General features: G+C 45.8%; 1 protein-coding gene across 1 annotated transcript in view; it reads right to left on the reverse strand.

Moving 5' to 3' along the window:
- Positions 1–14,730, reverse strand: part of LEKR1 (leucine, glutamate and lysine rich 1) — a 101,456-nt gene that overhangs the window by 42,417 nt on the left and 44,309 nt on the right. Inside the window, exon 6 of the mRNA XM_054983882.1 lies at positions 11,286–11,471. Within this exon, the coding sequence (XP_054839857.1) occupies positions 11,286–11,471 (186 nt within the window). The remainder of the gene's footprint in view (positions 1–11,285; positions 11,472–14,730) is intronic.

Raw genomic sequence — 14,730 nt, forward strand, 5'->3', positions numbered from 1 at the left:
AAGGATCAATGTGCCAACAGAGATTTGTCTGAGAAAAGAAACATTAGCGAAATAAAGCTTGCTTATTACATATATGGTTGTCAGGTATTGTTACCAACATTAATAAAAAAACAGTGCAATCCTATGCACGGCTATTCCAATTTCTGTTCACTGATTTCAGCAGGCTTAGACTGAAGTAACTCTGCGTAGTACTGCACTGTAAATAACCTTAAATCTAAGGGGCCATTCTTACAGTTTTCACATGTGGAACACTAGAAACACATATTAGACAAGAGCAAGATTTGGGTTCAGTAGAACCTTAAAGGCCAACTAGATTTTCAGAGTTTAAGCTTTGAAGAGTCAAAACTCCCTAATTAGGCAGTTTCTTCATGGACTCTATGATGTGTGGGAGCCATTCGGTTACCCAAAACGGGGGTCTCCTTGCAAGTTGGGGAAATTATCATTCAAGGAGAGGCAGTGAGAGGAAGGTAACTAGCGAGATTCCACCTGTTCCTCTAGAGGACTCTTTTAATAAACAAGTGGATGTTCAATCAAAAGGTTTTTATTTATAAAATAATAAAGATCAATTGCACACAAATCACCTAGCACACACAAACAGAGCTAAGTAAAAAAGCAGGGAGAAAAAGTGGAGAGAGTGGAAGGCTTGGGTGATGGTTACTAATTCTGAAGATAAGGGGGCATTCGTGAGAGAGCAGCATTGAGTAAAAACAGGTTTTACTTACCATAACTGTTGTTCATCTAGGTCTTCCGTGCAGGCACACATGGGACTGCGCACGCGCAGGCCTGCCGATACCGGAGATTTTAATAGCTAAAAACCACCAGGGGGCGCTCCCGCCTCCCAGCGCGCATGCGCGGCCACTTTCCCGCCGAAACGGCTCTTAAGAGGCGGAGCGCCCCCCACATACCCTCAGTTCCTCTTTCGCCGCCCCCTGCAAGGTAAGTACCAAGAGAGTTAGCGGGGAAGGAGGGAGGGCATGTGTGCCTGCACGGAAGACCTAGATGAACAACAGTTATGGTAAGTAAAACCTGTTTTTCATCTACGGTCTTCCTGTGCAGTCCCACATGGGAAGATTCCAAAGCTAAATACCTGGGTGGAGGTGACGCCAAGGCATCACTCAAAGATGGAGTGCAGAACAGCTGTGCCCACCGCTGTCTCCTTTCTATCTAGGATGTCCAGCGCATAATGCTTCACGAAAGTATCCGCCGAGGCCCACGTCGCCGCTCTGCAGATGTCCTGGAGTGGAACACCCCTGAAGAGAGCCGCTGACGATGCCTGGGACCTGGTGGAGTGGGCATGCACTTCCAAAGGACAAGGTAAGTTAGCAGCAGAATAACAAGTCAGTATAGCCTGGACCACCCATCTAGAGATAGTCTGAGACGAGGCCCGGTTACCCTTATTCTGTCCAGCAAAACAAACAAATAAATTAGAGTCAATCCTAAACGGTTTCACCCTATCCAAATAAAATAAAATGGCCCTGCGAACATCCAAAGAATGAAGGGCCGTCTCTGCCTCAGAAGCCGGAGTTGGAAAGAAAACTGGTAGAACCAATTCTTGAGACAAATGAAAACGAGATACCACTTTAGGCAAAAATTCGACCTTTGTACGAAGAACGACCTTCTCAGGGTGGAATTTCAAATAAGGGGGCTCGCAGGATAACGCCGCTAGCTCCCCAACCCTCCTGGCTGAAGTAGCCGCAACCAAAAAGGCCACTTTCATGGACAAAAAACGGAGTGGACAGGAAGCCAAGGGTTCAAAAGGCTTAGACATCAAACGAGTCAGAACCAGGGGCAATGACCACTGAGGGACCAAAGCCCGCACAGGGGGAAACAAATTATTCAACCCTCGTAAAAATAATTTAGCAGAACAGTGGGAAAAAACAGATTTTCTATCCACTGGAGGGTGAAAAGCAGAGATGGCTGCCAGATAAACCTTGACTGAGGAGTTGGCCAAACCCTCCTGTTTCACCTCCCACAAAAAGTCCAAAATATCAGAAAGGGTGGACTCAAAAGGATCCAAACCCCTGCGACTACACCACACAGAAAATTTGTCCCACTTAAGGGCATAAGACTGTCTGGTAGACAAACGTCTAGCATTTAAGAGAACATTAGTCACGGATTCGGTTTCGTTTTCTCCGCCATGTCGGACGCTCCTCTTCGCTGGCTCGAGAGGAAGCGGCCGAGCACCCTGTCCGGGCGGCTGATCTGCGAAGATTAGCCCCCAAAACTCCCAGTGAGGGAGGCTGGGTCCGGGACGCTGCGGGAAGAGCCCCCTGGAATCAATGCGGGGGGTTAATTGCCCGTTTGTCCCTACGGAGGCCGGCGGACGTGCGCGGCGCCTCGAGTGCTGCCGGGCCATGAGAAACGGCAAAGAGCAGAATTAGGCGAGAGCCTACAAGTAAGCGAATTCCTTCTGTTATTACAAGCGTACGTGAAGGAGAGGTGAGATCTGAAGCCAAGAGGGCTCACTCTTCCCCTTTGCTGAGTCTCAAAATTTGGTTGGCGCCCCCCCCCAAATGGCAACAAAGAAACAAAGTCCTGCCCTTGGCAAGTCAGTTTCGGCTGCCTTAAAGGGAGAATCGTTGGAGGAAATTGTACGGAGGGCGGTTGGTGAAGCTATAAAACCCTTTGTTGACAAGCTGAATGAAACAGATCAAAGGGTCGGCTTAATTGAGAGCGAAGTGAAAACCATCAAGGAAGCAGCGGGGGGGGCAGAGAAGTCTGCTCGGGAAAGTGCGTCACTCGTGAAGGCTACAAATAAAGAGCTTAAACTGGTGGAGAATCAGTTGATCGGGCTACAAGTGGAACGAACACAGACAATTTTGCGCCTCCAGAATGTGAAAGAGGAGGAAAACGAGGACTTACGGGGTCTTGTCTCGGAACTATTGGCGACACCCGCAAGGGCAACTAAAGAAGAAGTTAAAAGCGCCATTTTGGAAGCCCGTCGGGCTACTTCAAAGTATGCAATGAAGCGTCAGTTGCCGCGCGAGATCATCATCGATTTTTCATCTAAGAGGATCCGGGACACTATCCTATACAATTCATACAATGCGGATTTGGACTTCTTGGGCAACAAAATTAAGATATTGAAAGACGTCCCATTTCTAGTCCGGAAAAGACGTTTTAAGTATAAAAAGTTCGCAGCTCTTCTGAGAGAACGTGGAATAAAGTACAAATGGTTATTTCCGGAAGGAATCTGGTTCACCCATAAAGATCAAGCCTTTAAGATATTATCAGAAGATCAACTAAGGGATTTTGAGGACAGGAACCCAGAATTCCAGTGCACCAAGCAAGACGAAAAGGAGAAGTCTGAGGGGGAGGGGGAGGAAACGAGCAATGCGGCTGCAGTTGCGCAGAGAGAACTCCGTCCGGGACCCAGGAGGGGAAGAAAAATTTAACTTGAAATTAAATTGTAATTTGCATTTAGTAAGGTCAACCACTCCATCAATATAATATAAAGCTTTAACTTTTGAATAATGGCAGTATGAAGGGAAAACAGAAATGTAGTGTTTAGTGTTTAGTGTTTGTAGGGTACCTTCCCCTTTTTTCCACCCCTCCCTCCCTCTCTCTTTTTTCTTTCCTCTTTCCTATCCCTTGTGTTATTGTAGTCTTTTGTAGTTACTGTTTTGTAGGGTATGTATGTATGTAGTAGTTGTATGTTAGAAAAAAAAATAAAAAAAAAATAAAAAAAAATAAAGAGAACATTAGTCACAGCCTCGGAGAAAGCAGCCCCGGCCTGATCAACCACGCTGTGAGTTTGAGTCTCCTGATGTCGTGGTGAAGAACCCCCCCGCAGGTCAGGAGATCGGGAACCACCGGGAGACAGATTGATTGAGTCTGCAGACTCAGAAGGGAGTGAAACCAGGGTTGCCTCGGCCAATACGGGGTCACCAGGATGATGGACGCCCTGTCCCTCTGGATCTTGCTGAGGACCCGTGCCAGAAGCGGGAACGGAGGAAAGGCATAACACAGGGGACCTGACCAACTTAATTGAAACGCGTCCCCACTTGATTCTGGGCCTACTCCTCCTCTGGAACAATAAGCTAGGACCTTGCGATTTTCCACTGTCGCAAAGAGGTCCAACTCTGGAGTCCCCCATTCCGAGAAGATAGGGGCGAGATACTTGTACGAGACCACTCGTAGTTTTCCCTGTGGAGTCTGCTCAGGTGGTCCGCCATGGAATTCTGTACCCCCGGGATGTGAACTGCATGCAGCCACACAGCATGATCTATGGCCCACTTCCAGAGTCTCATCGCCTCTGTGCAGAGAGCCACAGACGCCGTGCCACCTTGCTTGTTGATGTAAAACATTGCCGTCGTGTTGTCTGTCAGGACTTGAACGGACTTGTTCCGCACGACATCTGAAAAGGAGATCAATGCATATAAAATTGCCCGTAACTCAAGAACATTAATATGTTCCTCACATTCAGACTCAGACCATAACCCATGGGCATAAAAGCCAGCACAGTGAGCCCCCCAACCGAAAAGGGAAGCATCTGAAGTAACTGACAGATGAGTTTGTTGAAAACCAAACTCCATCCCTTTAAATAAATTAGCATCATCCAGCCACCACTCCAGGGAGGACACCACCCCCCTAGGGACGGAAAGTCTCCTATTTTGAGAATCACGGGCCGGTGAGAACACTGAATTGAACCACAATTGGAAGGGTCGCATAAATAACCTGGCCAGTGGAACCACTGCTGTAGTAGAAGCCATGCAACCCAAAAGGGTCTGGATAAAGCGAACAGATTGGAAACGACACCTCTGAAGGGTCGAAATAAGCCTCTTAATTTTTGAAGCACGCTCTGTAGGTAAGAAGCCCGCATCCCTAACACCATCCAAAATTACTCCAATAAATTGGATGGAGCGCACAGGGGTCAACTTGGATTTCTTCTGATTAACAAAAAGACCCAGGCGTAAACATAAATTTAAAGTGAGATACACCTGATTAGACACAGATTCAGCAGAATCACCAACCAAGAGCCAGTCATCCAGATAAGGAAAGATTTGGCAGCCCTGGAGGCGTAAATGAGCCACCACCACTGCCACACACTTAGTGAACACTCTAGGTGCAGTGGCCAACCCAAAGGGCAAAACATTGTATTGAAAAACATGTTGACCATAGACAAAACGTAAAAACTTTCTGTGCTCAGGGAAAATTGAAATATGAAAATACGCATCCTTCAGATCCAGGACTGCAAACCACGACTGTCGGGGCAACAAAGTCAAAACCATTTGTAAAGTAACCATTTTGAATTTACGAACTCGTATAAATTTATTCAATCCCCTGAGATCCAGGATAGGCCGAAGCCCACCATCCTTCTTCTCCACTAGAAACAGGTTGGAATAGAACCCCAAACCAGCTGAAGCAACCGGAACCTCCTCTATAGCCCCTTTCTGCAAGAGGGCTGAGAGCTCCCCCAGGATCTCTGAACGAGGGGGGTCAGAAGAAAACACAGGGAGACGTAGGTAAGGTAAACCAAGAAATTCAACTTTATAACCAAACTGGATAATAGACAAAACCCAAACATCGGAACAAATTGAACACCATGCATCCAAGAAAGCATTAAACCTGTCCCCAAATGTGGGGTCAGGTCCCTGTGATTGTCAGAATTGCTTATGCAATTGGTCCTGGTCCTTGGCCTGATGCTGTTGGGAACCAGGCTTGGGACGTTGGCCCTGCCTCCGTCTGGGAAAGGCAGATTGTGGGCTCTGGTAGTTCCTGCGCGGCTGGTAAGCATACCCTTGATAGGGCTGATAGCGGTGTTGTCTGCCACGCTGGAACGATAGTATGGGCGAGAAGACTGCTGCGATGGCTGGTGTAGAACCCCATACGAGCGGGCTGTCAGACGGTCGGTCCTCTTCTTAGAGAGGAACTCGTCAGTTTTCTCTGAGAACAGGGTGGTGCCCTCGAACGGCAGGTCCTCAACCCTGTTCCTCGTCTCCACTGGGAGGGCGGTCGTGCGAAGCCAGGCGTACCTGTGCAGTACCACCGAGGAGAGGAGCGATCTAGATGCGGTGTCAGCCATACTTCGCCCAACATTGATCTGGTGTCTGGATAGGCGGACAGCCTCCTCCTGAATGACCCGAAGCAAGGTGCGCTGGTCTTCGGGAATCTTAGGAAGAAAAGACGCCACCTTCTTCCATAAAAACAGTTGATAGGCCGCCACCATCGCGGCATAATTCGCCACTTTAATGCCAAACGTAGCTGAAGTATACAACTTCCTGCCCAAGGCATCGATCTTTCTACTATCCTTGTCAGTTGGAGCCGACAGAGAGCCCTGGCGAGGCCGAGCTTGCATCTCCTCAGTGACAAGAGAAGATGGAGGAGGGTGAACGGCCAGGAACGGATGAGCATCATCTTTGGTCCTGTACAAGCTCTCCACCTTCTGGTTAGTGGTGGTAGCAGACGCAGGTCGAGACTGCAGTTTCTTCCAAAGATCAGCAAACCCCTCTATAAGGGGAAAGGCAATCGAGGGAGTAGATCACGAATAGATATGTTGCAATATCTTATCAGTAAATTTAGATTCAGTGGAAGTCACTTCAAGGTCCAAGGCTTTCGCCATTCTTTAGAGCAACTCGTTATAGGCCCGAAAATCATCAGTGGGCGAAGCCTCATCAGATGGCCCAATTTCCCTTTCAGGTGACTCCGACAAAGGAGAAACACTGTAGCAGGCCCGGGGCCGCGGAGAGACCCGATCCGACGGGAGGCGGGACGGGTCATATCCAACATCGGAACCGACTCGAAATGAGGGAGACAACGAAGCACCTCTATAATGTCGGTCAGAGTAGTATGAACTCTCCCTACTAAAGTAACGAGGAACAGGTTCATCTCAACGTCGACTCTCCCTGGATCGGCTCCGGTAGGACCGCGGCGGGCTTCGACAGCTAGAGCGACAGGTAGACCGACTCTGTCGACTCCGAACCAACCGAACCGAGCCTGATTCGTAGGAGACCGATCGGGCCCGACCCGAAGGTGTAAGAGGCTTCTCGAGGAGTATGACGTCGTCCTCCGGAGCCTCCCAGTCCGGAGGAGTCTTGGACTGCGGATGATCACTCGCTTCTGCCCGCTGCTCCACTTGGACAGGAGTGGAGTCGATCGGAACCGACGGGGGAGAGGTGAGTAAACCTTCCAACACTGCCTTATCATGCTTACTGGAATGCTTATGCTTTTTCTTCTTCTTTTCAGGAACGGTCTTCGACCTTGCAGAGGGATCCGAAGTCATCGGAACCGTAGAGGTTGTATGAGTTGGAGGAGTCGACCTCGGAACCGACGGGGTCGAACTTCTATGGGCTCCATGGACAGGTGAAGCCTGGACAGCCGATGAGACCGAAGGAGGTCGACTTGCCAAAAGTCTCGGAACCGAAGCGGTCGGTTCCGACAAACTCCGACCCGAAGGGATCCTCTCGGGCCTCGACTCCGAGCGACTCGGAGGCGGTTGTGAACGAGGAGTCTTGGAACCCGACGCCACAGGAGGACGAGAGGACGCAGACGGAGCAGACGAAGACTTCGGTGGAGGGTCCTCGACCGACATCGCACGCTGCCAGAGGAAGGCATGCAAACGATCCGCCCGTTCCGCCCTGGCCTTGGAGGTAAACGCGCGGCAATGCTTGCACGCCTGAGTGTTGTGTGTTTCTCCAAGGCAATATAAGCAAACGGAACAACCATCCGACCTTGTCATCTTACGATTGCAGGTCTCGCAACGCTTAAACAAGGCCTTCTCAGACATCGCGAACGAAGAAAGCTGTAAACCTCAATGATCGGCGGCGAAAGAGAAACTGAGGGTATGTGGGGGGCGCTCCGCCTCTTAAGAGCCGTTTCGGCGGGAAAGCGGCCGTGCATGCGCGCTGGGAGGCGGGAGCGCCCCCTGGTGGTTTTTAGCTATTAAAATCTCCGGTATCGGCAGGCCTGCGCGTGCGCAGTCCCATGTGGGACTGCACAGGAAGACCGTAGATGAACCAGTGCTTTGCAACAGGAAAATGAGAGGCTGAGATGGGGGATTGAGGGTGGATGCTGGATTTGAAGGATGCACACGGCGTGAAGCCACGGGTAGTCCAGTTATATTGTGAAATGTACCCTGAAGCAGGATTGTGTCTTCTGCCCAAAAACAATAACTTAATGGCTGTCTCCAGGGCAAGACAATAAACCTGGGAAGATTTGAGTAAACTTCCCTGGGAGTTACTAAAGGTAGAAAGCTGCTTGATGACCTGTGATGGCTGGATGGGTGAGGCTTATCAGATTCCTGAATATCCCACAATAGGAGAGTGGACAAAGAGAAGATCGGCAGAGTATGGAGTTGATAAATTTAAGAACTTCCAGAAGACCCTATTGTCTTATGATCTTTGCACATCTCCAGGGGTGTAGGGCTGAAAGCTAGTCTCCCCTGGTGACTCACATGCCAACTGGGAGCTGGCAGCCATTTCCTGCCTTACCAGGCAGTGTCTCAGTGTTTAAAACACATGAGGAAGAGGGTCTTATGATACTGCCATATTGATAAGCCTTCTATTAATGTGAGGGCAGGTCTGACCACTAACAATTCATCTCATATATCAACCCTATTTTATGGAGAATCTCCATCAGAATACCAGTTACCACAAAAAACATGCTCAGTATGGATATTCTATGGCTGTCTGAACATCATCAACTCTAGTCTGTGATAACAATGAACCAGGAAATCCTTAGGGTCACATGGTTCCTCGTCCTCTCCTGTTGCAAACTTAAGACTTCCTGGTTTTTAAGAAATTTCAGTTTGTGGTGATGTCTGGTTAGGTCAAAGAAATAGATACTGGTTTGTGCCCTTGTTACTAACCTGGATTCTAAACCAGGTTTAAACTGGGGTTTGAAATCCTGGTTTGGAGCACAACAACAAAACAAGAGTTTGTTGCTCCACCCATTCGGACATCACAACAAACTTCAGCTTCTTATAATCCAGGAAGTCTTCAATCTTGGCTCAGCACATGGGAGGTCATACCAAGTGCACAAAGCAAGGGCTTCCTAAACCTATTCTCATTATCAACAAACCAGAGTTAGTTTGTGATAACTCCACATAGCAAGCCTGGATTTTCTCAGTGGTCTCTCATCCAACAGCTAACCAGGGCTGGACCGTGCTTAGCTTCTGAGATTTGACAGGATTAGGATAACTGAATGCAGATTCTGTATAATAAGGTTGATCTAGACGGTAAGCACCTCGCATGGAGCCCCTGTCAAAAGGCAAAATCCATTTCAACATCATCTTGCTTATACGCTGTGGTATATGGGTGAGCTCATGTTGACTGATAAAGGTCCATAACCAATTGGTTTGTCTGTTGAAAGTCAAGCTGCACAGAATCTTCCTCCTACATGAATCTAGAGGGGGGTGGGGAACACCCTCCTATTATGCATATGTGAGCATTTTTATAGGGCAGGTCTAGGTTTAAGATAGGCATTTCCTCTGCAAGTCATTCTATTTCTAATAGAACACTGAAACAAAATATACATGGAAAATTAGTTTTGTTTTTCTCTACCCCCCAAAAGGCTGTTTTGTCAGAACAAGCTATACAAACATAACATAGACTTTAAACAGAACACCTTTGAGAAGAAAGGTTAATGTTCTTTTATCTTGGCTTGTACTGTCCTTTGGAATACAATTTCATCTGGCGCAAACATTACAATCACAAGTACAACATATGCAATATAATTGCTCATTTTTTTAAAAAGTACAATAAAATATCTTGAATAAGGCAATCAAATAGAACGGAAAGAACCATACAACCCTGTCAGTGGCAGTGACGCTGCTAACTGCTGACACCTTTGTTAATAGCTGAGGGCAAAGAGAATTGCCATAATAAAATATGCATGTAAAGGAAATACAGTGCCATTCCTTTTATCTAGATTATATAATTTTGCCTTCTCCTAAGAGCCACCTTTTGCTCCCAATATTAGTGTCAGGGTTAGGAAAGAAAAGCTGCAGTGGTCCTTGTGCCATCTGGTATCCTGCTCCATAGAATAAAAGCTTTCTGCAAACACATTTTAGTCTTCCAAGAACTCCTGTATGGGACAGGTCACTTGGAAAGTTAGACACATGCTTTAAAAAAATTGTAAATTTACAAGGAGGAAAAAATAATAACTTCCACAACTAGTCAAAATGCACTTGTGCTTTTTAAATTCTTGTTTGGAGAAAATGGGAATTCAATTTACAGTTATTTATTATTTATTATTATTTTTGCCCCATGACTTGTCATAATGTGCTCCTGTTTACTGAAAGAAGGAGAGCACTCCGCATCTTCTTGGGGAAAACAGGAATGCAGTTTACTAATTTTCTGGTCATAACGACCTCTGGGAAGAGAAAGAAGATTAGGAGGTGGAAAACAAGCTTTTTAAAGCATGAATATTTTCAAATTACTTCTGTGAGAACAAAGCGTGACTTTATTAATGCCCTGATTTGAGGGCTTAACAGCCATAATATTACCCTGCTTAATACACTGGTCACTTCAGTGGAACAACTAATGCTAAGCCTTCGTACAGCTTCATTAAAGATGGGTTCAGTGATTTGGAGAGGTTATTTCCCATCATAATGCTAACTAACAACCCCTATGGACACTGCAATGCTGCAGGACACGATAAAGGATGATCTCCACCATGTACAATGGCAACTGATCTAGAAGTTGGCCTGAGCAGGGCTGCAGGTGTTTGGCCACTTATCTGACATGCCCAAACCCAGAGGTTCCATTCAGGTTGCTTCTACAAGGTCAGGGACTCATTCTGAGTCAACAGTCCACAGGCAAAAAGAGCAACTCCTTCGGGCCCATTTCTTGCCATTCCTGTTGGCTACAAGATTAAAGTCATTCAGTACCGTGAGTTCCGCTGTTTAGGACTTAAAGTTATATACTGGGAGAAAAGCAATACCCCACAACCACATTGTCATGCTGAAGAATTAAAAGCCTGTTTCTGGAATACCACACCCTGTACATTTTTAGACTGTTTTAGTTACCAGGCAGGATTATGGGCCAAATGATGATGTTCAAACGGAAAAAGACAGGAAGAGTTTGAATGTGTCAGCATTGTCATTGTAAAAGAAAAGGGGCAAGAGATTAACACTGTGCATCTTCAGTGTCAGAAAGGAGACGAGAGTGTCAGAAAGGAAGCCCATATAGACACAAACTATGAACCTAATAATGTGATAAGGTATGGTGTGGATGCATCCTGAGAGTGGTCCGCTGCAGAAGGATGTAACTTTCATCTCGTGGCCAACTCTTTTAAAAAGTGCTGCCTTCCAGTGGACCAAGTAGCTTGTTTTAAACTTCTCTTACCTTGTGTTTTCTTTTGCAGTTCATGACATCTATTTTGTAATTCACTCTCTCGCAGCAGAGAAGCTTTAAGGTGCTTGATTTCCTTTTCAGCTGCCTCTGACATCAACCGTAACTGCTTCACCTCCTCTTGGAGGAGAACATTTTCTCTCTGGCATTCAGCTAAGCTTCGGTTTAAACTGGAAATTTCTGAAAAGTACATAAAAATTGCTGTACTCAGCCATTAAAAAGAAATCTTGTGTTCTGTTAGAGGCCTGGAATTTATCCAAATAAATCACATCACTTAGGAGAATATAAGAGATACTTGTTTGTTACAGCAGAAACCTAAAAGAGGAGGTGATAACTCTCAGTAAATTTATGCTGGCTATTTAAGTACTTAGCATGAGGTAATGGAACCAAAGATGTGCAAGCAGAGCAGATCTTGCCACTTCCCACTATCTTCTGTAGCTCCTGTTTAGCCCCAGAAGCAGATCCGGGGGTGGGTGGGTTCTGTTCCTTGAGAACATAGTGCATGCCGAAGACATAGGATTCTTATCTCACTACAGATGCTATTTTCTGCTCTAATCAAGCTGCACTGTTCCATTGTACCTTTGCAGCCTGACGCCTTTCCTTGCCACTCCCTTCCCACCTTCTGCTTGGGATATAAAGGCTCAGGAATCTCTATTCCTGCTTGTCTCTGGCAAAGGGAGCTTTGACTCTTGATAGCTTATAACCTGAAAATCTTGTTGGTCTTTAAAGTGCCACTGGACTTCAGTCTTGATGCCTCTGGATTGTCCCTGTTGCCTATACAAGAGACCAAATCCTCCTTAAGCAAGCCCTAATAATCTGATTATATAATGGTGACTAAGACAGCAAATGCGAGTTCACCATGGATCCAAGTCTTTCCTGAAGCCCCACAGTAGTTGCAGGGGAATGGCTTCTAAAACGAAAAAAAAGGAGAGTGCTAATGGGCTCAGAATGCCGCTACTGAGGGGGTGGGCTCTTGCCTTCCCTTCAAGCCATTATCCCACATGGGGAAAGTTCTGTGGGGAGGTCCCTGTTTTTGCTGCACCACATGCCCATATACTCTATGTGAAACAGCAAAAACAGGGAAATAATTACCCCCCCCCCCCATATCTGACACTGTTTTTACATGGGAAAGTGGCTGGGGGAGAAGGCAGGAGCATTTCTTCCCTCCTTGGCAGCATCTTGGCAGCACCTTGGGCAATCCTATGGGAGCTGCTATGTGACTGTGGGGAACATGAGTTAGGTCGGTGGTGAACTTGTGAAAAAAGTAACATCTAGTTTGGCTCTGAGAGTCACTGGAAAGCATAAGCCTTTGTCTTTGAAGACCGATAGGCGGATGTTGTGTGGGATACTCTGGTGACGGAGGAAATTACACACATTAGGCTTGGTAATAATCAAGACAGTTTGGCAGACTTCTTATTGGTCTGGGCACTCTCTCAGAAATAGATGTAAACCTCTAACTTAAACTGTCCTAGATCCAATAAATAGCCTCCTGTATGTTTGTACTAGGATAGTTATGTCTCAGACAAGATAAACAAGCTTAATGTGTTTTGATCCAAAAGTTTCCTACTCAAATAAACCCACAACCTCAGAATATAACCCCCCACCCCAGTCTCCTTTTCCCCTATGAAAATCAGTTGATTTATGTCTGTGTATTTTGTGCACACATTTTCTATTGGAACAAGAAAACATATATAAACAAAGAGTAAATTAACAACATCCAGCAGCAACAACTGAACACGATTTGGGGTGCATTCCTGAGACCTCCACATTAAAAAACAAATTATATATGTCTTCATTCCAGCCCTGCCTTCCCTAATTTGTTTTCATAATAGTGATCAGGTGTCAATGCCTAAAAAGGGATGCTATGCCTGTACTGCTACCCTTTTACATCTCTGGATCAGGCCACGTGCCCGCTAAAATACAGTTTGCAAGGATGTTCAGAGAAAAAGCAAACAAAAAAATTAACAGACACATAAATCATGTTAACAGAATATGCTCTATAATATTTTTCTTTACCACTCAAGTCACAAAGGATCCCATCACAACAAATGTATTTATAAATGTAACGTAACTTACAGTGCAATTTGAATTGCACTGTTGGAGTCCTTCGGTTCCAGCTGCAACTTAATTGTTGATTTGTACAATATAGCTGACAAGTGGCCATCCTATTCAAACACTGGCTAGGATCCAAAATTCAGTCTTCCTTTCCTAAACTTGAAAATGTTATGTCAGTTTGCTGTTGGAAAGGTTCATTAATTGTGACGAGTAAGGGCTGAACAACTAAAATGGAATGTAATTATAAGCATGGTTTGACTTGCCAAGTGCAGAGAGAGCAAAACATAGTTAAAAAATGGCAGTTCATGCCAGGGGTCATAATGTTACTCAGCTGTCAAGCTTTCAATATTTTCTCTACCCAATTTTTGTGTTAACAACAGGCACACTTTTAAAATGAGTTTTCCTCTATTCGTGCTTCTTGGAAAGAGGAAAAAAGTGTCTAATTTCACATTACAGAAGATATTTGGAATAGCCTTGCATAATCTGCTCAAAAAGGCACAGACAGGATCACGTTTAGCAAGAAATGTATGTTGAACAGCACAGTTGCCAACATCTGCAGAAATCTTCTGTAATCATTAATCAAAATAAAAGCATGTCTGGATCAGGTGAAGCACAGATTTTTGAAAATTGCCAGAAAAAATGGTGTATACTATAGCTTCGCTTTGCACACAGAAAAAAAGAGAATCATTGCAAGGCTTATGTGCATTGAGCATAATAGGTGGGATCCAGCACAAAATTTCTGCTTGCAACGGAGCTCTTGTGCAAGCAGAAAGGCAAGAAAAAGACCGTGGTAGACACTTACACTAAGTCAACCCTATTGTGTCCCCCATCTGCTTGCACAGGACTTTGTGCAGCAGATTTTTGGGCACTTCAATATATAAGAAGGAAAGTGCTTTGTGTTGCATAAGAACTCATGCAAGCAGAACTGTGCGAAGTCCACTTATGCTTCTGCATCACTGGATCCAAACCAGTATCTTTGTATGTATTTTCCTGCTATACATCTGATGTTATTGGACTTTCTACACAAGCCCAGGGTCAGAATAATTTCGATCACATTCTTGTAGCAAACTGCTGTTCTTCTATTCTGTTTGTGGACAAAAACGTTGCAGTGAATTTAACGCTTGCACAGGGACCTGATATCACCTCAGGGGAAACCCGGGAGCACAGAGAGCAGCAGCAGCCTGCCAGCATGTCCTTCCTTGCCTTTTATGACCAAGAGTATAGCAAGTTCTCTCAGAGCAGATACCCTTTAGGCATCATTGGAGATTTCAGATTCCACAGCCACTCAGCTCTGTCCTCTGTGGCTGAAGGGGAAGGGTGCCAGTTGTAATTTCTGTGATGCAGAAAATTCCCTCTGTTGGATTTGTTCAAGGTATTTCACCTC

The sequence above is a fragment of the Eublepharis macularius genome, chromosome 6 (assembly GCF_028583425.1).
Source record: "Eublepharis macularius isolate TG4126 chromosome 6, MPM_Emac_v1.0, whole genome shotgun sequence".
Lineage (NCBI taxonomy): Eukaryota > Metazoa > Chordata > Lepidosauria > Squamata > Eublepharidae > Eublepharis > Eublepharis macularius.